Below are 25,733 nucleotides of genomic sequence, written 5' to 3'. Positions count from 1 at the left end.
TGTGTGAGTGTGTGTGTGTGTATGTGTATGTGTGGGTGTGCAATGGCCACTTGTTGTTGGGCTTTTCTAATGGCTTGGCACAAAGTTTCGCATTGTTTGCTCGTTTGCCTCTGCCTCTATTGGGGGCTTTGCTTCAAGGACGACACGAGAGCACAAGGCAATCTGCCAGATTGCCAGTTTGTTTCCATTCGAAACTAGCTTTGATACGACTGCCACTACCACTGCTGTTGCTGCTGCTGCTGCACCCTCGAATGACATTGATTCTTTGCACAAATGTTACCCTAAGCGAATGGATATACATGTGTACTCACGTTAAATGCCACCAATAAGAGACAATAACCCATCAAATATTTAAGCTGTCCGTTGATCCATGGTTGGAATATCCATGCTCCATTCATAGGTATGAGGCATTCCACTCAATTGGCTGCAGTTTGAAGTATCTTTCGGCTGCGCCCCGAAGTGACTGTGACTTTCTTGGATGTGCCATCTGTGCGGTGCATCTCTTGTATAATATTCTTGAAGTGGTTTCCATGCTTTCCCATTTCCCTCGCCCGTGAACTGCTCATTAAATATTGCACTAAACTTTTTCCCATATCCGCGTATGCTAATTGGGAGTCAGCGTTTTGTCTGCTTCGGTGGGGCTATGCCGGTTGTGGCTTTAAGTTTGCTTTTCTTAAAATGTGTGGAATGTGTTCAAAGGGAGATTCATCCGTTAATCAGCTTAGGTTTCGCTCTTCTATGAGCTTTTCTCTCTCTTGTGGCTTTTCACGATGGTGGTGGTGGTGGTGGGGGGAGGGGGTGCTGCTGTTGGGGGTTTATGCAACAGAATTTGATGTTTTGTTAATTGTCTTCTCTCGCTCTGGCATAATCCTCCCTCGACCATAGCCAGAGAGATAGCGACAGAGAGAGAGAGAGAAAGAGAGAGCCATATGGCAGAGCCGTTTATGCCGCTTAATCTATGCCACATATGAGGCGAGGCAGCTCCCCTTCCCGTCCCTTCCCTGCCCTGCCCTGCCCAACCCTTTCTTTGATTTGCTTTGCTTTGGTTTGCTTCCTGTGTTACGTTGCACACAAATCGTTTTAATGCGTTCTTAATTAGCTCCACGTTGCTTGCTGTTGGCTGCTGGCGTTTTCTGTGCATGTATCTGTGCTAGTGTGTGTGTGTGCAAGTGTGTGCGTGTGTGGCACTTGTTCGACATTTTCAATTGGCCGCATTACTTAAAGTGCACATAGAAAGGCAGCGGCAGCCTGCCCCCAGAAGCAGCTTCTTCTCCTTGGAAAACCTCCCCAAACCCCCAAACCTCCCCTTGCCCTCCCACACTGCTGCTGCTGACTTTGACTCTGACTCTAGGGGTCTTGGGGTCTTTGGGGCTCCTCTCCTTTGGGTCCTTGGGTGCTGCCTCTCTTGCCTCTTGCCACTTGCCTCCTCTTCGGCCTCTTTCATGCGTTGAGTAACCCTTGAAACCGCAAGTGGAAGTGAGCTCTCGCCACTTGCCAGCAGAGAGTTGCATTTAGTTGCAACATCCACACGAGTAAGCTGCATGCCACACACATACATACATATGTATGCGCATATGCTCGTATATGTATGTATGTATATACTTCCTATAATACAGATATTCTTGTGGTTTAAAATTTGACAGAAGTTTATTTATGGAAGCTTGCGGTAGAGCAGGCAGCAAGAGGCAGAAAGTGTGTTCTGAAAAGGGGAAACTCCTCAAAAGGAAACTTATTGCTAATCGATTTATAGCCATTGAATTATTGCTGGCTTCAAATTCCAGTTTGATTTTATTCAGAAACTGTCTTAAATGCTCCACTGTCATGCCACAATCGAGTTTCATTTTGAGTACAGCAAAGATTAAGGATCGGTAATGGGTAGAACTCGGCACACTTCACTTCTTTAGCTGTAAATCGTTTAAGGGAAATGGTTGACGATTTTACCAAATGGATTAAGCAGAATTTAAAGAATTTTAATTGATTTCCAAACACCATAAAGTGAAGTTGCAACTTGGAAAGAAACGGTGTTCCATTCCACGTGTTCCACGTTCCGAAAATATCTCTAAGAAACTAAAAACTGAAATCTTTGGGTAATGTTGTTTCAATTCCGCTTGTTCCAAATTATGCAAACCTCTTAAGTGTTCTATGGTGCATGTTCCAAAATCCCAACTATTGAAATGACATTCCGCCTGGGACTCGCAAAGCAGAACATCCTTCTGGGACAGGACAGCACACATGGCAGGCAGTCAGTCGGTGCCTTCGACATGCGAGGATTTTAATTGTTTGCTACTTTTGGTGGCAGTGGCAGGCAGCCACAGCAAATGCGGCAAGTGCAAGTGCAAAAGTCGCAGCTTATGCCACCTGGAGAGCAACAAGTTTGGTTCCTCCTCCCACAAGGCCACAGTCAGGGTCCTCCTGCTGCTGCTGTTTCTGCTGCTCCTCTGGCACTCTGGCACTCTGTGTGTGGCACTGGCACTAGGATTACTTATATTCATATCCATATCCTTTCTGGCTTGGAACGCAGCAGCGGCAGCTGCAGCTGCCGCAAATTGCGGCACGACTTGTGGCATGCTCCACTTTTATTAACTTTTTAATGCAGCAATGCCAGAGCTTTTGCCCCGCCCCAGCCCCCACCACATGCTGTCCTGCTGCTGTCCTTGTGTCTACTCTCTGTCTTGGAGGAGTTTTGCCAGCTTTTATAAGTTTTATGTCGAGCAGCTGTTGGCCTTTCTCTTGGCTCTCTTCTCGCTCTGGTGCTGCCACTGGTGCTGGTGCTTTTTGTTTGCCCTGCTTCCTGCTTGGTCTTCTTTTCTTACCCCATTTTTTTGGCTCATGCAAATCCTGGCATCCACATCCTCCTCCTCCTGCTGCTGCTGCTGCTGCTGCAGCATCTCCGTCTTCGACTTTTGGTTTATTGGCTTTTGGCTTTTGTGAAGGGAAAGTTTTTGGCAAATTAATTACATTTTATTGGGCTCGCTCTCGAGTTGCGCCCCAAGAATGAACTCTCGAGCCCCTCCGCTTCTCATACCCCGAATAAGTCAAGGGTTTGAAAGTTCACAGCGAAATGGAGACAGAGGGGAAGGAGAGTGAGAGGGGTAATAATAATACTATAATACGTTAATGCCACGTCTCCGTCTCTAATGTCTTGTCTCTGGGACACGACCAAGCTGTTGTTGAAATGCATTTTATGACTCGTAAAATTCACAGAAAGAAAAACATAAAACACATAAAAAAAAAAAGTGCGGGGTGAAATATCATGGAAAACTGCTGGGGGTTGCGGGGGGGACAATCTACAGGATTGTGTGGCTGTATTTTTATGGCTAATCAAACCTTTGCCACAGACAGCAGCAGCAGCAGCCACAGCAACAACATAGTAGATGCAACTTGCCACCAGTGTAAAGAATATTTTTGTAGCCGATAATCCATATTTTTGTTTCGGGTGATAATAATTTCCATTTTCCATTTTCCATTTTGGGTTTTCCAACAATCAAAACAATTTAAATCATTCGTTTTATTTTTATGATGATTGAAAGTTTTATGGGAATTACGAAGTGATAATCCAAGGGAATGATATATGTATGTATGTGTAGGCAAAGGCTTAAGTTCTTTACAAAAAAGAAATGGAAAGATTTCCCCATGATATATTGTCTGATCATTTCTGCGTTAATTCCAAGACAAGACAATCCCCGCTTAAAGCCTGAAATATTCCACAAAAGTTTAAATTAATTTACCCAAAATTCTGTGATTCTCAATTAGCATACGCAGATACTAGATATGCTACAGGCAAAGTATTTCTATTTAATAATAAAAAGGCAAAAGGCAGGCAAAATAAAACGAAAATCAGTTTCCGTTTCAAGAAAATTATGCAAAAAATACACCACAGATGGCAAATCCATGAAAATTACTTCTGGGGTTGCAGACTCTACGATTAAATACTTCTATATTCAAAATGAATTTATCCTTTCGCTTAGGGTAACATTTGTACAGCGTTTTTTCATGCTCTTGCTTTAAACCTTTCCACGCTCATCCGTTCCCATCGTTTGCTATTGAGCACAAAAAAATCGCACTTAAGTGGATTCTCGTGAACGGACAAGCCGATGGCCCCCACCTGTTGATACAAAAAATCAGGTGCAGCATATGGTGCTCTCATTCGTGCCACCGCTGCCACATGCGCGCCCTCTCTCAGCCACTGAATGGTCTGCTAAAGTCTTTTAAAGTCTCCGCCCCCCCCAAAAAAAAAGAGTAAATATGAAATATAATTTTGATGATGAGGCCGGGCTGTCCCACCGTCCCCACCCCATGTCCGTAGAAAGGAGTGTGTGTGCCCCATGCCACTGTGTGCTGTCCGCTTCGGTCCGCTTCTCTCTGTGTGTGTGCGTGGAGTGGCAGCTGTGTTTATGATGCGTTTACGACACATGAACCAGGACACGCACATCATGTGGATAGACATCAGGAGAGGCGGTGGCTGATGGTTGGGACGGAGGATCGTTAACGGTAGCACACCCCTCCCCACCGACACCCAGTGTGTGGCATCATAAAACTGACACCCACCTCCACACCTCCCCACCTCTGCTCCCCCCTTTTTCTGAATATTTGAAATAGTGGCGGAAGAACAATAACACAACGAAACACGCAAAACAAACGGCAAAAAAATAAACAAAAATTTAGATTTTTTTGTATAACAAAAACTTGTTGTCTATGGGGCTCCCTGCTTACTCTTTCTAAATTTGGGGGATTTTTTTTAGGTGGTTTTTTGTTTTGTTTTTTTTTTTGGGCGCCAAACATAAAAATCAAAAACAAAAAAAATATAAAAATAAAATAAAGAACAAACGGGAGAAATTTATTTTTATACGTTCGCTGCTCGTAAAAATCAATGAAAACATTTGTCAGGACAAGCATTGCCCCACCTTATAGAGGGGGGGTTGAGCTTCCTTGGGGGGTATGTTGGGGGGGCCGGGGCCGGTGGAAGTTATTCCAATGAAATGCCTGTGAAAACTTTTCAGAGAGCCGAGAAGTTTCGCATGAAATTTGTAGCCAAGAAGAGAGAGAGGGAGAAGAGATGATATATGTGGGAGAGGGAATAAACGGGGGCTTATAAAGTGGGGATATAAGGTAGATATATGATGGAGCTAAAGGATATATGTTGAAGGAGTGAAGGAGTCCACGAGGAGTCCAAGAAAACAGCAGCAGCAGCAGCAGCAGTGGGGGAACTATAAAACTTGAAGTTTGAGTTGAGTTTTCTTTGAAACTGTTTTCATTTCTTTTCATTTCCCCCCCCCCCACTCAAGGAAGGAAGCCCCACTGCCACTGCCACATCCTCTACATGCTCTCTTCCGCATTTTTCGTCCTTTTGCCCTCCTTTTGCTGTTGGAAAGGAATGTGTTTGATGCAGGCCAAGTTAATTGGATTAACACAGAGGCGAGAGGAGGGCACACGGGCGGACACACGGAGAGACACGGACACGGGCACGGACTCTGTTGCGAAATTCGATTTATGGTCAAAATGATTTAATTGCCAAACATGCCCCCCAAAAAATAAAGAGAAAACGTCAAAGAGAGCGAGAGAAAATTTGTATTTCCTTCCTTTTTTCGGTTGACTTTTTCGTAGTTTTTCTTGTTGTTTTCATTGGCTAAATGGAATTGGTAATGGAACTCCCAAGCATGACAGAGAGAGAGAGAGAGAGAACGAGTTCAAAGGGCGCGAAGAAGTGCGAAATGACTCTGAAGTTTTCCCCAAAAAAAGTTTTCCACAGAGAAAACTTATTTCAAGTGCAAATCAGTCCAGAAGATGGTCGCTTGTCTGCTAAATGGATTTGGCTTGGACAGCCCTGCAAAGGGGGAACTAGTGCGGAGTTCTGTAGCCACACACACACACACACACGCACGCATATCGGTGGGTCCTGCAGAAGGAAAAATCGACATTGAAGATCTGTCAGAATCTGTTGAAGTATTTAGTTTTTAGATTCGATTTTTTCGTCTATTTTCGATATTTATTTGAACTATTTATTTAGTTCATACATATATTCATACACATAATACATACATGTGTATGACACATGTACATAAATATCTATAATTATTTTTATTATATGTTTGATGCTTTTCAGTATTTTCTGGCTGAAGAAATTAATTAAAAATATCAAAAATGAATTCAGGCAAAACTCCCAAAGTTCTCAAGTATTGGATTATCTTTCCATTCCGTTCCTCCTCTCTGTCTCCCTTCTCCTCTTTCTTTTTGGCAGCAATTTCAATGGTTTTTGCCCTTTGTGTCCTAACATTTCTCACCGTGTAATTTGGCCTATGGCTGACAGCCCTTTAACCTTCCAACAGCGCCCGCACCGCACCGCACCGCACCTCACCGCACCCACACCGCAAGAAGAAAAGAACTCATTTCATGTAATTAATTAAAGTGACCCCCCAGGAAAAAGGCAACACAACAAAAGGAGTCCCAGCTACAGTCCACTACCCCAAAAAGGGGACAATACTTCTAGTTGCTCATGGACTTTCCAGGACTTTGCTGCTTGCTCCTGGTCTGGTCTCTCCTGCTACTACTGGACACTTCCTTCTCCTGGACTTGACTGCTTCTTTGACTACACTTCTGACACGACAGGACGGACGGACGGACAGTGGGACAGTGGGACAGTGGGAGAGACGGGCACGGCTCAAGTGCATCAAAGTGGTAGAACCGTATTCGAGGTCTGGTAATTTGATCAACCATCAAGCAGCCCAGCTCCGAAACATCGTTTGCCCTTTTATTTTTAAGGACATAACACATTTTTCCACATTGCTGAGCATTAGCCCTGAAGCACAAGGAGTGGGAGAAGCTAATAATTTAGTTAAGTTAGTTAAGGAGTTGGTTCTCCTTCAAAGCGAGCGGGGGAGCGGGGGAGCAGGGTAGCGAGGGGCGGTATATAGGAGTAGGAGTAATGTCAGGTAGGGCTTCCCTCTTTTGTGTTTTTCATATGGAAATCGGAATCCCATCAAATGTAACCGTGGGCTCAAGTTGCTTTCCCCCGGCCACTGTCCTTCGCCTTTCTTTTTTTTTGTTTTTTGTTTTTTTAAATTAGCTCAATGAGCATTTGTGCAATCAAGTGATTTTTAAACAACCAAATAGGTGGACATGGAATGGGGGCTGTGAAAGCAACCCCTGAAATAAAAAATATAAAAAAAAAACCCAGGAAAAGGGTTGCACAACACACACACACACACACACTCGATACGGATACGGGTAGCACTCCTCTCCCACTGCCACTCCCCTGGGACGACGAGTTGTGTGGCAAATAAATTTCACACATATTTGCACACTCCATCATGCCACGCATATGTACGTACGTACGGTAGTGAGAGAGCATTCAATAATTTGTTCCTACAAGGTCGCTTCGCCTCCTCGGTTGATTGTACTGGAAAGACGCTGCTGCTGCTTCTTGAGGCATGCCTCATACTCGTATACTCGTATACTCGTATATATTGTAATCGCAGTCATATGAAAAAATTCCCCCCATGTCTACAAGTGTGTGGTGTGGGTTTATCTGTATGCAAACACAAGGCCATGCCTCCATGACTCATGGCAGAGCAAAAAAAAAAAAGGGGTTGCAACGGGGTTCCGCTGGGAACCCCAGCTGCGGGTCTTCCCGGGGACGACACTCGAGTCGGCCACCCCCCATTGTAAGAAATTCGTATGTAGCAGTAGGTCTTCTGTTCCCAAAGGCGCGCGATTTCTTTGACGATTAATTCTGTATTCAGATCATTGATTAACAATTGGCTATTGATTAGCAGAATCGTGGGATTAGGGGTTACCATATTCCTACAGGAACAAACTTAAAAGAAGGTTCTATAGGAACTTCAGGGCAAAGTGAAATTAAGTTTGTTGTTTGCTCAAGTTTTTTGTAGTTTTTTCATTCGAAATGAATGTATCCTTTCGCTAATTCGCCAAACATTCCACTCGTCATACGCAGCAGGCCACTGATGTCTTTTCCACTTAAAAGTATATAAGAAACGCTGAGAGATATACAGAAATACTCCAGCGAAAGTTACGTGTAGTACGTTTAAAACACATTTCTTTTCCTCACAATATTGCACGAATATTCACATTAAAGTGCTACGTATGTATGTATTTACCTTCATCAACCATGAACTTGTTACCGGCAAAAAAAAAAAAATCAATGCCTGTAGAAATATCAGCACATTCCCCAATGGGATACCCCAAATGGGAATCCAACGGAACGAACTTGAAGCTGACTTTAAAAATGTCAGCCGGCAATCTATGCGAAGGAATTCAGAAACTGGTGGCATTCCCCCATGCCACCGATGGGGGCGAACGATGCTGATGCTGATGATGATCATCATCATTATTGCTATTTCGCACAGGTTACATTCTGTTGCCACTTTCTGTGTTGCCTCCCTGTGTGCCTCCTCTTACGGTTTCCCTTTTTTTTTTTTTGTCAATTTCGCCGCGAGAGCTCGAGTCATTTGCAAGTTGCGCGTGGATATGGTGTGTGGCAGAGGTGTGTGTCACATTTGCCACGACACGATTTCCTTTGACTTTGCCATCCCCCACTGATCCCTGTACCGTCTACAGTTCCTGCTGCAGAGCATCCTTCCTTCCTTCCTTCCCTGTTATAACCTCAAACACATCCTTATTTATTTCTATTTTTATGTGTCGCACCACGGCAACAACAACCCAAAAATAAAATAAAACGAACGAAACAGAACCAGAAGCAGAAGCAGAAAAAACTCATGTTTTGGTATACCCTTTCAAGAGATGAAACTGTTACATATTTATATATGATCGAGTACCCTTAGAGACTTCCTAGATTGTTCATTGTTGCTCAAACTACGCCAAACCGATGGGCGCTGCTGCATAACGTGTAACATAGCTAAATTTGTGCCCAATATATGAATTTAAATATTGACTAAATTAATTTTTGAATTGAAAACCTTCTTTATAGACTGGGAAAGGCATAATATATATATATATATATATATATAGGTATATGTATGTATATTATGTATAGAGTGGGAAAGACATATTTCTCTCATCTATAAATCGGGGAATACCTTTATTTCGCTTTTGTGTTCGACTTCTACCCATAAATCCCAAGCCCCATTCTATAGAGTGTATGAAAAGCAACAGCAGGAGCCAAGAAGAATTTATTTTCACTGCGCATTTTCACTCCTTTTCTAGAGCGGGTGTGAGACATCCATATCCCACACCAACTTTTCCTACTCCTCTGCTCTCGAGCTGAAGCTACCAATTGGACTTCCTCTTTTGACATTCATTCGCATTCACATTCCTCCCAATTGTGTTATAAATTCAAAAATGAATAACGCACGTTTTCTTGTGGTTTAAAATTCCATTTTATTTGTATTGCTCCCACTCTCCGCTCCGTTCTCTCCGCACATCATCATCCTCATCCCCTTTCGGCGTTTTTTTTTGTCTACTTTCTTTTTCCTGATTTTATATATTTCTTTTTTTCTTACTTATGTTTCAAAAACTCGTCCATTAGACAGGAGGGACACCCATAACCCCACCCAAAGCCCACTCCCACTCAATACCCCATCCTCAGCGCACAATTAAAACATTTTTGCAATGACATTTGTGGGGCTTTTGCCATCGGATAAAAGACTACGAAATGTAGGAAAACCCAGTGGAAAGCCATAGACAGGCGACCGCACACTGGGCTTTTCCTCGGGTACTACTCGCTCTTAAGGTTTCAATCCATATTCGGGTTTGGGGTTTTTCCCTCTCCCTGTTGGGTTTTGGGAAGAAAGCAGCTTAAAGAGTTTTTCCCCTGGCTGCAGTTTTGTTGTCGGTTTCTGTTGTTCTCCTTGTGGGTTTTCGTAGTTAAAATTTAAGAGTATTACGTGGAGTACCTTCAATGACAGAAGTGCAGTGAACATTTGTAGGCGGCTACTGATTGATGTCAGACAAAATAAGGAGGTTTAAGAAGAATTACAAATTAAATTAAAAACAAGTTTAAATCTTTGAGCGAAGCAACAAAAGTATATTTGGAATAAAATGCAGGGCTTAAGTTTTGATTGACTTGGTAGATTTTCTTTATATGAATAGAAATGCCTACAAAATTACGCTATTGATGAAGTTCCACTTGAGCTGCAAAAACAAAAGCCATCATGCCATTCCTTCATTCAATTTCGCATTGGAAGCAATCAAAGCACAGATCAATCAGGGACCTCGAAATCGAACAATTAACCCAAGCAATCACAGTATTCCTCTCTACCAGCACACACACACACACACACACACACACACACCAATCACAAGAATTTCAATCAGAGAACCAGAGGATCTGAGGAAAATACCATCGAGAGAGGCGGAGCGAAAGGCGAACGACGAACGACGGCAAACCATAGACAAATGGCATCAGAATTTAATTCAATTGCAAATCCCATATCATCCTGCGAGAAAAACACACAGAAAGTTGGACCGAACGACGATGAACGACGTTCTAGGAGAGCGATGGGGGGGAGGAAAAAAAACATTCAATTATGAATTCTGAGAAAAAGCTTTGAACAGAGAAAAAAAAAAAACAGAAAAAGAAAAACTACAGGGGAAAACTGTCTTATTTATCCAACATTTGACTTTGAAATGATGAAAATGCTAAAGCAAAATGTTACAAACAGCAGATGGGCGGTGGGGGGACATGAATGTGGTGGGGGGCTTCCATCCAGGAGGTAAAATTTCATTTTGTCTGACATTCGTAAGTCACATCCGATGTACAATGCCCCCAAACATTTCCATAATTTTTTGCTGAAGCGAGGGCAGCACATTTTCTATTTCTCAGAGTATATTTTCTTATTTTTTTTTTTTTCTGATTTTGCTGTTTGGTTGGTTACACAGTTTGTTGAAAAAGAATACGCATTCTAATTAAATTGTGACTCTGTTCTAATATTTCTACCATTTCTTTCCCATTGCAGCACAAGCAGCATCAGCATCTGGCAGCGTTCGTGGAACGAAAGTGGAAAAATTCTTCACGAATTTGGTAAGTAAAAGGGGTGCAAAGGATGGGGTCTCAACAGCGGGAAATGGATATAAAAAGGCAGAGATATCTCTAGAGGATATACATAAAAGATAGATTGGGAAATATAGACCAAATTGAAAGCTTTATTGGGGAAATAATTAGTAACTTTTTATTCCGAATATATATATATATGAGTGTTTTTGTATTCGCTGACACTTGCTTCATGTTCGTGAAATATGTGAAACATTGGGAAACATTTCCGATCTTCTTTCTATACCAGATGTTCGGTCTTTTGCCAATGTTCCACTAGTAGACCCCATTCGTCAAATGATTTCAAAAAGAATCCCCTGATACATTCGACGGAATTAATACCATTCTTCATGAGGGATTCGTTGTGAAAAAATACAACACTATTGTACTATTTAGGAAGGCTCTTTTTCCGAGAAAATGTTGGGTTCCGTTCCGCACAAACTGTGAGGCTACGACTGACTATTTTTTGGTGAAAAGCCCTGACAGTCCAAATAAACCTAGTATATTCGCCCTACTTGAGTACTTTCGATACACTGATGCCAGTTGTAAGAACGTAACAATACCTTAAAAGACCTTCAAAAATACTCTACGTATATACGTTACTCTGGACTTTTTAAAATAAAGTACTAAACATACAAATAAAAACAAAAACAAAAATAATTATAATAAAAAAAAAAACAATTCTACGATTATTGGTAGCAAGGAAATCTGTTTTATCATCATCGTATGTTGAATGTACGACCTCAGAACCAATTTTTTGTATTTCAAAAATTCCCTAAAATGTTTAAGTGCCACAAATATTGATCGAGAAGCCATGAAGGAATATTGGTGATGGTTGAAATAAGTTAAACTAATAAAGAATCCCCAGGAATAGCTGGGTAATCCAGGACGAGCTCAAGTCCAGTGCGGTTAGGTGAGGTCAAAAGGCAGCTTCTACCTGATAATCGTCTCAATATTTCATACGCCCCGTGATCCCACCCACAGCAACTCATCGAATATTTGATTTCCGTGCTCCTTCATCGACGTCTAATCCCCAGTGCCCACTTCTATGCTTTTCCACTTGCCCCCGCACTTGAACCCGATGCCCAAGAACCTCTCGCCCCCACTTTTCGCCACCCTTAGAATCAGATTCTCCTGCCAGACTCCATTCGCATCGGCCCATCTTGTGCGCCATGCCCCTGCCGTTCCTCTTCTGGCAAATCTAACCAAATGCCAACACAAATTTTGTTTGCTTTTTGTATTAGGTTGACAAAAATCAACACCCAGGCAGCCAGCCAGGCCAGGGATTCCACTCGCTGGAGATTTATGGGCCGGAGGAGGAGTGGGCCTTCGTCCCCCTCTCTCGCTTTTTGAGCTGTTTGTCTTTTGCAAATTTCGGGCAATATTTTGCGGTAAAAGGTGAATTTATTAGCACTACTCCACCTCCTCTGATAGAGAAAGACAGAGAGAGAGAGAGAGAGAAAGATTGCCCTTTCTTTTTGGAAAACTTCTTATCGCCAAACACATTTTCCATGGACTTAAGATCTTGACAAATCATAAACAAAATGCAGACCAAAATGAGTGAGAAATGGATGGACAAAAACTGTGTTCTCTTTGCCATAATCAAATCCCAAACAAAGTGACAATAAAAAGCCACACAGAGTATCCATCCATAAAGGCTATAGAGAGACCTCAGAACCCATAGACAAACCCGAATAGATGGAGATGCATATCAAAAGTATCGAAGAAGCGTAGATGGGAGATGGGAGATGGAGAATGCGATGCAGGGAGAGTGAGAGACAGTGTGGCATACAACAAATCTCCACATTCAAAACCCATTCCATTCAAATCCGACCCTATCCATTTGCCATACCCATTCCCTGCCCTTCACTTTATGAAATAGAAAATGAAAATCTTCATGGCTTAAGCCTCCACTAACATGGAGATGATAACCGTGGCCAGGCAGGGTGAAGGGGACTGTTGGGGCACCGCAAGATACGCATCTCTTGTGGATTGTGTTGTTGCTCTTCAAAATTTCGTTTCTTTTCTTCATTCGGCTTTTCCCTGATGTTAAGCCGATTTCTGGTTGACTTTTTTGTGTGTGTGTGTGTCGTCTGTCTGCTTGTCTCTGTCGTGTGTGTTGCGACATAAAACACAATAAAAGTGAAATAAAAAACACACACACGAAATCTTGGCCCTCATCTGCTTTTAGGCTGTGATGACAGTGAGAGGGCGAGCGTGCAGAGTGCGAGAGTGCGAGGGGAATGGATGTCCACACTATCAATTTCGAAATTCCAATAAGTTGCCATTCGCTTGGTACATTTGGAGAAAAGGTTCTGTTTGATAAACAGATTGGAAAGAGTACAGCGGAAAGCTTTCTGCTCTCTGGAAAGTGTGAGTAGTTTTTGGTTCGATTAAGGGATAAAATTGTACGTACATGGGGATATAAATACATACGAGTACACATACGAGTATGTAGAGAAGGTCTTAATACAACACTTTCATTGGCAGCACATTCACATGGGGCAACTGATTTTGTTTCCACTGTAGGGGAATCCCCTTTCCCTAACCGTCTATTATCTAATCTGCAGATTATCCACAAGTTAAGCCTCTTACTCTCTCTCTCTCTCCCTCATCTATTCATACGCTCCACTTGACCCAATAATTGTCTAACATTTCTCGGCAAATTTCCACTCGCATATTTTCTTTAGTTTTCCAATGAAATTTTCTCATTCATTTGATCAAATATTTGAATACGGAAGAAGTTGAAAGAAAAACAGCTGGCAGAATGCATTTCCCTTTCATTAAGCTACCGATTGTTGTTGTTTCTGCTGCTGCCACCGCGCAGTGTTGTTATTGTTGTTGCAGCTGCAACATTGGCCACCAAGTTGTGGCCCACATTTTGTGTGTTCTGTTCGGTTCGGTTCCGTTCGGTTTCTGTTTTTGCAGCTCCTCTTTCTGGCCAAAAAAAAGCTTCCACTTGAGCGCTTGTGCCACGAGCTGTTGCCTGCCGCCAGTCCGCCCCCCACTGCCAAAAGTTTCCTGTATGTATGTTAATTAAAGTCATTACGTGGAGGACGCCGCCAATGCCAATGCCAACGCCAACGCCAAGAGTCCCAAAGTCCAAAGGAAACAAAAGGCAAATGCAGTTCCTCGTTTTACTCGCCAGTCCGCCATACTGCCCGTCCGTGACTCTGCTGCTGCTCTTCGGCTCTGCTCCTTTCTGAGCTGATGGGGAACACACGCACACAGACACAGCCTCTCTCTGGACTCTGTGCCTCATCCTGTTGCTGGATTCTAGGAGCAGCAGCAACAGCAGCAGCAACAACAAAGTGAAGTCAAACGCTGCGCCAAATTGGCCAATTTTCGTATGCATGGCAAGCAGGAAAACCAGGAGAAGGACGGACCATCAGCCGCAGCAGCAGCACAGCTCAAGGCAGAGGCAGGGGCAGTGGCAGCGGCAGGATGAGTGCCTGGGAAAATCTCCTCTTTGGCATTGACATCAATGAATAATTTTGGTTAGGGCGATGGCAGATGAGAGCGGAGCGGAGCAAGGGGTGTGACAGTACGAGTGTGGTGCGGGAAAAGGGCAAGGGCCCTGAAAGGGTGTAGCTAAATGAGGAGGAGTAGTGGGTGGTTGGGGGAGAGGCGTACAGCGGTGTGTTGGCCTGACTGGAGACGCCACGTGTCAGGAGCATTGTTGAAATAATGAAACATGTGAAATGACTGCACTGGTAGAAATCGAATCGAAACTATGTACCAAAATATATTTGAATATGTTTTGAAATCTGTAAGTGGGAACAGTTGTTCAAGTGGGCACTGGGAACAGCTGGCAAGCAGAGATCGATAAATGGGAGCAGTTGATGGGAACAGTTGGAACACAAACACAATAAATATATTGGCATAATGAGTGGGAAGAGTTTTGAGTGGGAACACTGACTGAGAAGAGAAATTGCGAAATATCCGACTGGGAACAGTTTGAAAGCAGAGATCAATAGGTGGGAACAGTTGATGGGAACAGTTGGAACACAGAGATAAATGAACTGGAGTAATGAGTGGGAACAGTTACTGAGAAGAGAAAGTATTCGATTAGATTAATCCATTGAAACAATAAGTGGGAACAGCTTGTAGTAAAAGTGTTGAAAATTATATTTAAATTATATGTAAAGTAAAATGTGTTAGGCACAGTGATCGCCAACTTGATTTGATTTCCACCAGCAAATCACACCCCGAAAGTCACCCACTCATTTCTTGCCGTGTACTGTGGCCGTGTGTGTGTGTGTGTGTGGGTGGGGGGGGACTATCCTTTTCCTTTCATGTGCCTCCTCTAATGATGCACAACATGCACAAAATGTGTTAATGACAAACCAACTGCCGACTGCCGATGGGATGGGATGAGACTCGACTCATGAGCTCTCTTTTTGTGTGTGCCGAGAGCGCACTCGATGACTGCCTAATGAGTCCATGGGCCCCCGAACCTGTTGCCCTTTTTCCAAGTGCTGTGCGGCGGGGATGGGGTGGGGTGGGTTGGGGTGTGGTGTGGTGTAGCAGAAAGAACCTCTTGCCTTGAGATACTTTTGCTTTTCAAATCGAAAACTGTGCTGGCTGCTGACTGCTGCCTGCTGCTGTCGGGGCCAAAGTGAAGCAAATTAAATTGCAGCATGAAATCGAATTGCCAGCAGGCAGCTGAGGCATTCAAATACAGAACGTGGATTGGGGCTGCTGGGGATGTATCCATAAGATACATTCAATGCTTTGGTGCTTGGAACTCCTCTCATTCTTGCAGCTGCCGCTGCCGCTGCTGCTGTGGGCCCCAGAGGACGACGACAGACGGAAGAGGATGAACCCAAGATTCAGAAGACTTTAAATTGCTTTTGCCAAACGGTGCACCATCTCGTGCACCATCCTCCCTCCTCCTATCACCTGACGAGCGAGGTGGCACACACAGAACGAGTTGGGTAGGGTGAGAGAAAGAGAGAGCGAGAGGAAGGGAGTGAAGCATGGGGAGACCTACGACTAAAGGAAAAATAATATAAGAAAAGAGTAAGGAGAGTTTTCTACAAAGTGTTCGATTAAAATAGATATTTTTATGGCTTTTGCATCCGAGAATTGCATTAGGCGAGTGGTTTTTGGCCAAGGAAAAACCAGGTTGAAAGTTGAACATCGATCGGGTATATATTATAAAGTACATATAGAAAAGGTGTACAGAGTAGAAGAGAGTAAAGCAAGATATTCTTATGAATCTATAATTGCTTTGAAACTTACCAAGAAGAAGAGCTTTTTAAGGGATCTTTTGATTGATGTTTTTCAACTAAAAATTTATAGTTTAATAACAGATTTAATGATTACATATCACAACTTTTTTTCCCCAAGGATCCAAACCGACTTTTCTGATTATGGTTTAAATTTTTAAAAATTTTTTCTGATTTTTTTTAAAATTTTCAAGGACTTTTTTCACATAACCTAGTATTACTGGTTGTTTTATTTTGAAAGAAAAACACTAGAAGTTAGATTACTTTACCGTCTGGGATATTAAAGCAAAATTTTTAGGTTTTTACAAATTTAAAGTAAAAAAAAATATTTTTGTCCCCTTTTTTTGTGTATGGTGCGTTATTTGTTGTTTGAGCTAAAATTCGTTAACCAAACCTAAAATAGGAAAAATGAACAAAATACCTTTTGGAAGGTTGCGAGCCCAACTGCCAATGGACAAACAAACGAAAAAGGGTTGTCATTTGGTACCTGATCACCCAATGGGATTGGCTCGCTTCGAAAAGGTATTTTTTGTTCATTTTCCATATTTTAATGAAATTTTAGCTCCAAAGCTCTCCAGCGATACCTTGAACGACGCCAACCATGGTTTTTTTTGATTTTGAAACTTATTTCAACTTTATAAGCAATTATCTTTCAAAATAGCAAAGTTTAACCGAGTAACTATGTGAAAATAGCTTATCCTTTTTCTTCAGGTAAAAAAAAATACATTTGTAAGCCCCAAATCTTTAAGAAAAGTTGGTTTTGTTCCTTGGGAAAAATGTGTTGACTAGTGTTATCTAAGGCATAAAATGGTTAACCAAATGGTGCTGATACTCTCAGGGTTAATTGTATTTAAACATGATACGAAAATCTGTTTTAAATATATATGTTGAACAAATTAAGAAGACCGTGAAATTATAAAAAAAGAATAAATTCCTCTAAAATTTCTTTAAAATATTAAAATAAAAATACTTAAAAAAAAATAATGGATAATATTTTAAAAGATTTTCCCAATGAATTCCATTAAATGTTTTGCAAATTGATGCACAAAATATATGAGAAATTCCATCTTAAAGAAGCTTTTACAATTATTTACATTCCCAAAATCAAATAAAAAACACACATTCCTTTGCTTGAAATAGTGTACCAACGAAAAACAGAAAAAAAAAACAACAAAAAAATACCCTAAAAGTAACAGACAAAAAATACCACCAGCAATCATTTGAAAGTGCAGCAGCAGAGATTCACGGGCAAATGTTTTATGAGAATCCCTGCACAGAAATCTTAATTGAAAAATGCATATCAATTGCAATATTGGTCTGTCTGGTGTTTGTGCAGTTTGCCTTTGGTTTTTAGGCAGAAACGAAAGCAACTCAATCAGTGGGAATACTCGTATCAAAATGTTGCACAAATGCAGCAAATAAACGGCATATTGTTGGCATTGTTGTTCTCTGTTATCAGTGTTGTTTCTGCTGTTTCTGCTGTTGGCTTTTTTGTTTTGTGGGCCATTTTTTATTGTTGGCAACGCCTCGACAAGACCACAAACAACTCGTTAGAATTTGCATGCAGAAACAAAAAAAAAAAAAGAAACAAAAAACGTAACAAAAACTAACAACAAAAAAATACTAGAAAAATCCCAGAGAAAAATGAGAAAAACAGACAAAAAAATAAAGAGAGACAGCAGAACAGAACAGAAAGCAGAAACCCAAACAAAAAGCAAACCAAAAAGAGAAGCTGAAAAAAAGGAAAAGCAAATACGAAGGGAGGCACAAACATTTCCGAGTTTTGTTAAGAGTTTGGACAGAGATGGCAATAGACAGATTGAGGCAGTCAAAATGTGATAGAGGTACGGATGCAATATATACATACATATGTACATATGTATGTACGTAGTAGAAGTATTTACGGGGAAATGGAAATTGGGTATTGCAGCAGCAGCAGCAGCAGCAGCAACAGCAACAGCAACAGTGAAGGAGGAGGAGGAGGAGGACGAGGAGGAACAACCCATCCAAACATTTGACTATATAGCAGCCGGCGGATGGCTATCAATTTGATATATCAATCAGAGGAAAAGCGGGACGAAAGACGAACCAGAAAGATGGCAGTGGGGAAGGGAAAGGGAAATTCATTTGGATTTTTGTATACCCTCTGGATTGGTACGTGGGAGAATGCAAGTGATGGGCATTGAAAAGCGTGGGGTGTACGAGGTAATCAAACTCGCTATTCCCATCATATATGCGAATATTTTTGTATTCCATTTTAATCTATAATCCAAAATAATTGCTTAATTTTTAAAGAAACATTTTGCAAAAATTACCAAAGCCAATTGCCATTCTGGCGCAACAACGACGACTTATTTTATTTTTCAGTTGTAATTTTCCACGTTTCTATAGTACTTACTCCGTATTTTTCTTAATTTTTTGCAGTATTTTCTGGCATATTCATATGCCAATGCCAATATATCAATGTGCATCATTATTTCATTTTATTTATCCATTTGATTCACATAATTCAAGAACTTCCCCGGAGTAGTTCATTCCACTGTATTCGTTACCTAAATAAAAAGCAGTTATTAGGAATTACTCTGCTCATGCCGTTTGCTTCTAGCATTTCTCTGTGGCAAGCCCTGATGAATCATTGAGATTCGCTGAACAGATTTTTTACGGGCCTTTAAGCCCTCGAAATGTTCGAGTTCGTCGTAAAAGAGAATGACCATTTCGGGGGAGGCTTATATTTTCTTTAATTTCTGTTTCCCTTGAAGGCGTTCTAATAACCGATAATAACCGGAGAGGAAAGCTACAGAGAGAGAGAGAGAGAGAGAGAGGGAGAGAGACTCGGCTCTGTTCGGTCTTCAAACGTGGCCTTGAGGTCTCGCTGTACTTGCGGCGGATATATATCGTACATGTGGCATGCCACATGTATGTAGTATATACAGGTTTTGTGTCAGTCTGTCTGCCTTCTAGGATTATCTTGGACACACGCTGGGGGCCATGGCCAGGGCGACTCATAAAGGGATCTGACTCTCCCACTGATTGATTTATGTTTCCCCCTGTGGCAGTGGCAGTGGCAAGGCACCAAAAGGGGCAGCAGGCTCTCGTCACTAAACATTTGCTTGTTTCTGTTGTTTCTGTTGTTTTGTTGCTTCTTGCTCCTCCCACGCTTTGGCTTCCTTCTGCCTTTGCCTCTCCTTTGACTGTTAATAGCTTTAATGCTGTTTTATGGCATTTCGTGGAGAGAGAGAGAGAGAGAGAGAGCAACAACTGATGGGGCATGTGGCATAGAGCATTTGGTAGCTGAGTGGGAACTGGAACTCTGGTGGCATGCCAGCGCCAAATGTTTTACATGCGTGCTGTTGCTGTTGCTGCTGCTGCTGTATGTCCCTGCTTCCTCTGCCACTCTGCCACTTATTGTGGCAACAATGTTTTCGCATAAATAAATTGGAATTGACTGTGGGGCTAGAACCGGGAACCGGGGCAGAGGGTGGGATAGCTCTGGTAAAGCTCATAATTCCAGCTTTTATTTGTGGGATTTTAGCATGGCATGTCAGTCATGCATCTTGGACCCACGCCGCTTGCCGCTTGCCGCATGCCGCATTCCCCCTGCTCACTGCCCGCATGCGCATTCGGGGGTGAAAGAGGCACGAGGATGCTTCCTATTTCCAACTCTGATTAATGGCCATGTTTTACTTCTCTCTCGCCACAGATGATGCCCCACTACTAGCAGGAAAACCTACACCAAAATACAGCGAAGAATCTCCCCCGAGAGACAGAGAGAGAGAGAGAGAGAGAGAGAAGGAAGAGAAGCCAGAGAGAGAATCCAGAACGATCGTCGAAGAACCAGAGAGAACAATGTATCCGGCCAGTGCCAGCAGCAATGCAGCGTCTGCATCCAAATTTCAGAATCGTTGCGCATCGCCACAGTTCGCCAGCTTTGCGCCGCCGCCACCGGGCGACTATCCACATCCGCATCCGCATCCGCATGCACACTCGCATCAGCACCAGACGACAGCCGCGGCCGTGCACAATGCCCCCGGGGGTGGTGGTGGCGTCGGCGGCTCGATGCGGCATCCCAGCCAGCGCTCCACCTCGTCCACGGCAGCGCATCAAATGACCCTCAATCATGGCGGCCATGGCCACGGCCACAACCACGGCCACGGCCTGAGCATGGGGGGCCATGGCACAGCGGCCACACTGGGCCACCACCACCACGTGGGCTCCCATCTGATCTTTCCCGATGACATGGACAGCATCGAGTTCTGCATGCCAGCAGCGCCCTCTTCCTCGTCATCCTCATCGCAGCAGAATGGCGGGGAGCAGCTGCTGTTGGGCAGCAGCCATGGGGAGGCATTTACGGAGCGTCGACGACGCGGACATAGTCGCAGGAGTAATCACAAAATGGACGTAGAACAGCAGGTGAGGCTTCGCTATTTGCAGGAGAGCCTTTCACTTGGGGGAACAATAAACGAAGAGCAGAGGAAAGCAGAAAGGAAAAATCTATGGGAATTCCCATTGATTGCGCTCTGCAAATGTTCCCCTAAGTGAAAGGACGCATTCCTTAAGTAGGGGATCATTCTCTTGGAGGTAGAGCCTTTCACTTACGGGAATAACACTTAACAGAGTCGGAAAACAGTAGTATGGACACAGCAGAGGCCTCTTCCTTATATGATCCTTATTGGTTTTTCCCCTAAGTGAAAGGATACATTTTTTTAGGGCTGGAGCCTTTTACTTAGGGGAACACAAATTTCTTGGCACGGGAATTTCACTAAATGCTGGAAATTCCACAGATTTCAATCTACAAATGTTCCCCTAAGCGAAAGGATACTTTTTCGATTTCCTTCTATATGCTTAACCGATCTCCATTCTCTTTCTCTCCTGATGTGTAGGTCAAATGGTCCCGCAAGAATATTGCCGCCACCATGGAACGCTTTGAGCCCACAACCAACACACAGTCCTCGTCGTCCACATCATCGCTGGACTATGGTTTTGCCGCTGGCGTTATGACGCCCAGCAGCAGCAGCGCCACACCCTCGCATGGCGGTGGCGCCTCTGGTGGCGGAATGTCCTCCACACCGTCGTTGCATGTGGCCTTCAATGGGGTCGGCTCGGGCGGTGCCGGGGCAGGTGCAGGGGCCAGCGGTGGGGCTGCTGGTGCAGCTGCCGCAGCGGCACCGTTCAATCATGTCTACTCGTACGCCTACTATGAGCCAGGGGCGGCCAAGTGCCACACGAATGTGCCCGCCCAGGGATCCGCACAGGCCCAGGCCATAGCTCATGCCCAGGCGCAGGCGCAGGCTCAGGCTCAGGCCCATGGACAGATGCAGGCGCCATCGAAGAGTCCGCCCAGGAACTCCATACGCGCCCTGTTGGCCAAAAGCTTCCGCTCCAAGTCATCGACACACAACGGTGGGCAGTCGACTTCGTCGTCGCCGAGCGCCGAGGATCGGGACAGGCACACGTACACCACACGCTACGGCACCACCGAGAACCTGTACGAGGAGGTCAGTGAGCAGAAGATCCGCAAGGTGCTCTCCGACAATCGCATCGCCTCGTCCAGCGTGGGCAACGTGAAGGAGGAGCAACGCCGCGTCCAGCACAATCATTTCCGTGTGCTCGACGAGCTAAATCTCTCGCTGGAGGCACTGATTATGCCCCCAACGCCGCCCGATATTAGCCCCAGTCATGCGATAGCCGTGGCCGTCGATGAGCTGGGATTGGGGCCCATGAATGCCCCCTCCAGCAGCGGTGGCATGGGACAGGCAGGGGCCTGCTCCACCTCCTCCTCCCCTGCGGGAGCAGCGGCGGCGCCATCCTCACTGGTGGCCAACAGCAGCGGCGGCAGCCAATCGAAGACCGCCCAGCGGCCACGCCGTGGCGGATTGCTGGGCGGAGCGGCGGCCAGTGCCAGTGCCAGTGCTGCCTCCAGTTCGGCCTCGCATGCCAGTCTCGAGAATCTGTCGAGCACTCTGAACAGCATGGAGCTGAAGGATCACCATCACCATCATCACCAGCATCATCACCAGCAGCAGCAGCAGCAGCAGCAGCATCATCATCAGCAGCAGCAGCAGCAGCAGCATCACCAGCATGGACACACGGGCAGCTGCATCAATCCGGAATTCGATGAGGGGGATCTGGACAGCGGATTCAGTGGCAGTGGCAGCAGCAGCGGTGCCAGCTACAATGAAAGTTTGCGCTACTACAAGTCAGCCACGCCCACTGGCCACAATCCCAATCTCAATCTGAATCTCAGCTTGAATCCCACGCTCCACCAGCAGCAGCAGCAGCAGCATCCCCTAAACAACAACAACAACATCAACAACAACAACACATTGCCCCATAATATTCGCAGCTGCCGCTCGTCGACAGCCTCCGGGACATCCACATCGAAGAGCAGCATGGCCAGCTGCGGCGAGGATCAAGGCATCGCAGGAATGGGCATGATGGGCGGAGCAGGAGGTGCTGCTGGTGCTGCCTGTGCTGCTGCTGTGGCGGGACCGACTGCTGCTGGCGGTACTGCTGCTGCCGGCGTGGGTGGTGGCATGCTGCAGGAGACCAGCCTGGGCTCCCTGTCGCCCTTCCATTATCCGCGACGCTGTTCGGCAGATCAGCAGCGGGCCTCCGGCCGATCGATTGCCTCCGGAACGGCGGGTATGGGCGGCATGGGCATGGGCATGGGCATGGGAATGGGTGGAGGTATATCCACAGCGGTGGCCATGTCTGGAGCAGGCAGCTGCAGCCTCAGCAGCAGCAGCAATGTGGCACTATCCACCGGAGCGAAACCCAAGAAGAATTTCTGGACCATGAAACCGTGATGCTACAAAAAGGCGCTGCGTCACATATGCAAGAAATGGACTATTGTCATGGTGAGTGGAGAGTTGCTTGAGCAATATCTTTAAATGTTGTAAATCCTACTGCTAGATCTGTATATATATATCAGGGCTCGGCACGGCCCTAACTATGGGGTAAAGCAAAAGGCGCTGCCACTCACATTACCCGTGCAGTGCACTGCAGTGGTCAGCATCAGCACACAAACGCACTGCAAAACATGGGAATGTGTGCGTGCCGACCAGTATAATAATCGAATATATTATATTCATATATCCTCGGAGTATTCCACATGAATCCTCCATTCCCAAAGACTCTCAGCAAAGCATTTGCCTTGCTCCCATATACTCGCTGGATTTCCCTATTAAAACTGATCCCAAAAGCACAGAAATCACAGCGCCCGAGCAGCAGCCCGGCAATCATTATTCTGGCTGTGGAATCCTTTTGCTGTGGCATGGATGGGGGGACACCGTTTTGTCATTTAAGATCATATTCCATGATTATCTGGCCATCAGCCATCAGCTATCATCATCGTACAATATTCCCACCCCCACCACCAGCAGCCTCGGGGGGCACACAAACACACACACACACACACACACACACACACTCTACAATATATGTATGTAGAGCACTGGTTTTTCCGGGCGGCATCAATTTCAACTTTTCAACTTTAATCATAATAAATTTGCGGCCTGTTTTCGAGTACGAGAACGGAGAGCTAGAGAGAGAGAGAGAAAGAGAGTCAGGGCCATTGCCAGGGCTCCGTTTCAAAAGCAATGAGGCACTTCCGTTGGACTCATTCAGGAAGTGGCACAGAGAGAAAGAGAAAGAGAGGAAGTTATAGATAGAAAGAGATGGGCAGCAGCAGCAGCAGCAGCAGCAGCAGCAAATCCACATTCCCAAGATAATAAATTTATTAACTTGCAACAAGAGAGAGAGAGAGAGAGAGCCCAAAAAAAACATCATCATTATGTGGGAGGTGGTGTTTCACCCTCTCTTATAATACCCATCCTCCCCTCCCCACCCCATCCTCTATCCGCTCACCCTCTCCCCTCCATCCACTCCAAAAATGAATCAATTAAAACTGATTGAACTGCATAGATTTCCAGCATCAGCAGCCCCTGAGCCTCAGACTTGAGGCTTTAGGTTTCAGCATTCAGCATTCAGCCTTCAGCATTGAGCCTCAGCCCCAGCTTCATTTTCAGTTTCATCTTCCATGCTGTAGCCGAAAAATGAAGAAAATTAATTTATAACCGAAAGAACTGGGGTAATCCGGAGATCGCTCATCAGCAGCAGTGGCAGCAGCAGACACTCGGCTACATATGCCCCCATTTTTATGGCAATGGTCACGGGGATTACCAAAACAGTCGATGAAATGGAATGGAATGGAATGGAAGGGAGGGGCACAAGATGCAGCAGCAGCAGCAGCAGCACAAACGACGACCATTAAGGCGCCTGTTGAAATGCGAGACAAAACCCAAGAAGGAGTATTCCCCCCACTCATCCACGGGTGTGTGTGAATAATATCGTTATTCATTGCATTTTGTTATAAATCTGTCAATTTGCACAATTGTGCGTACGGAGAGAGAAGGAGAGCGGGAGAGATCCCTGGAGTGGGAATGGCGATGGGATTCTCGATGCAATTCGACAGGCAACCGTCGTCGACAAGGGGGTGGGAACACACAGAGGGTGTGGGGTGGAAGGTGAAGGGTGGGAGGGTATAAGGCTGAAGGGCAACCACACTTCAGCCCCTGCGCTGCATCGCTGCGTGTGCGTGTGTGTTTGGCATCCGCAGGGTGCGCCGTGCGCACGTTTCGGGAACCATAAAAAATCTGTTGCGAAAAATGCACGGAAATGCTACGGCCTGCCGGAATACACAACAAAGTTGTTGTTCCTACTCCCGCATTAATATACCCTGTAAAGAGAGAGAGAGAACGAGAGTGAAGAAGGGTACTTTGGGTATTCGATGTATTTAAATTTAAAAATGAAGAAAAGAAAGTGCCCATAGTACAAGAAGGAAGAAAACCCCCTGAATCGGATCTCCACATTTAGAAACCTAGCAAGCAGTAGGAATATTCCTTCCAAAAATCCCACTCGTGGTATTTTTTTTGTGTGTATAATAATTATATATAGAATATTCGTACCATACCCCTGAAACCTAAAAATTTAAAAAGAAACTCAAGAGATTTTGGAAAGTACTTGATGAATAGTTTTTTGGTAGCTAAGCATTTATTAAGAATTCAAACAAATTTTGTTTAGTACTATTCAGTATTTCTTTGGTATTTTTAGTATTTTTTAAATACAATTTTTTAATTAAAAAAAACTTTTTATCATAATTTGCTTCAGTATATTTTGTAGTATTTTTAGTATTTATTTAGTATTCTTAAATTTCCTCTCCGTATTTATTTAGCTTTTCATTCTTTTCATTCGACATAAAAGTTTCCTTTCCCTTAGTCGAACATTTTCACACCGAACCAAGGCCCCCAATCGCATCATTCCTCGGGTGTTTTCGACTGCTAGTAGAACAGGGAAAAGTATGTGTGTGTTAGGGTATCAACAACTTCGTTTCTCCACATCCGTAACCGTAGCCTCTCTGTTCTTTGGTGCGTTTGTTGTCCGCTGCGTTGATTTATATTCGAAACTGCGCTGAGGCGCAACTAATTTGCCTCGGGTGT

The 25,733-nt window shown here is 44.3% G+C and overlaps 1 protein-coding gene across 1 annotated transcript in view; it reads left to right on the top strand.

Annotated features, from left to right (window-relative positions):
- The window catches only part of LOC111068738 (homeotic protein female sterile), a 114,826-nt gene that overhangs the window by 76,357 nt on the left and 12,736 nt on the right, over positions 1 to 25,733 (top strand). The window contains exons 4-6 of the mRNA XM_022358426.2: positions 10,932 to 10,996; positions 19,937 to 20,646; positions 21,117 to 23,093. Coding sequence (XP_022214118.2) covers positions 20,083 to 20,646; positions 21,117 to 23,042 — 2,490 coding nt within the window. The 5' untranslated portion in view covers positions 10,932 to 10,996; positions 19,937 to 20,082 and the 3' untranslated portion in view covers positions 23,043 to 23,093. The remainder of the gene's footprint in view (positions 1 to 10,931; positions 10,997 to 19,936; positions 20,647 to 21,116; positions 23,094 to 25,733) is intronic.

This window comes from Drosophila obscura, unplaced genomic scaffold (genome assembly GCF_018151105.1).
Source record: "Drosophila obscura isolate BZ-5 IFL unplaced genomic scaffold, ASM1815110v1 contig_73, whole genome shotgun sequence".
NCBI lineage: Eukaryota > Metazoa > Arthropoda > Insecta > Diptera > Drosophilidae > Drosophila > Drosophila obscura.
Note: the sequence above shows the minus strand (reverse complement) of the source record. Positions and strands in the feature narration are given on the sequence as shown.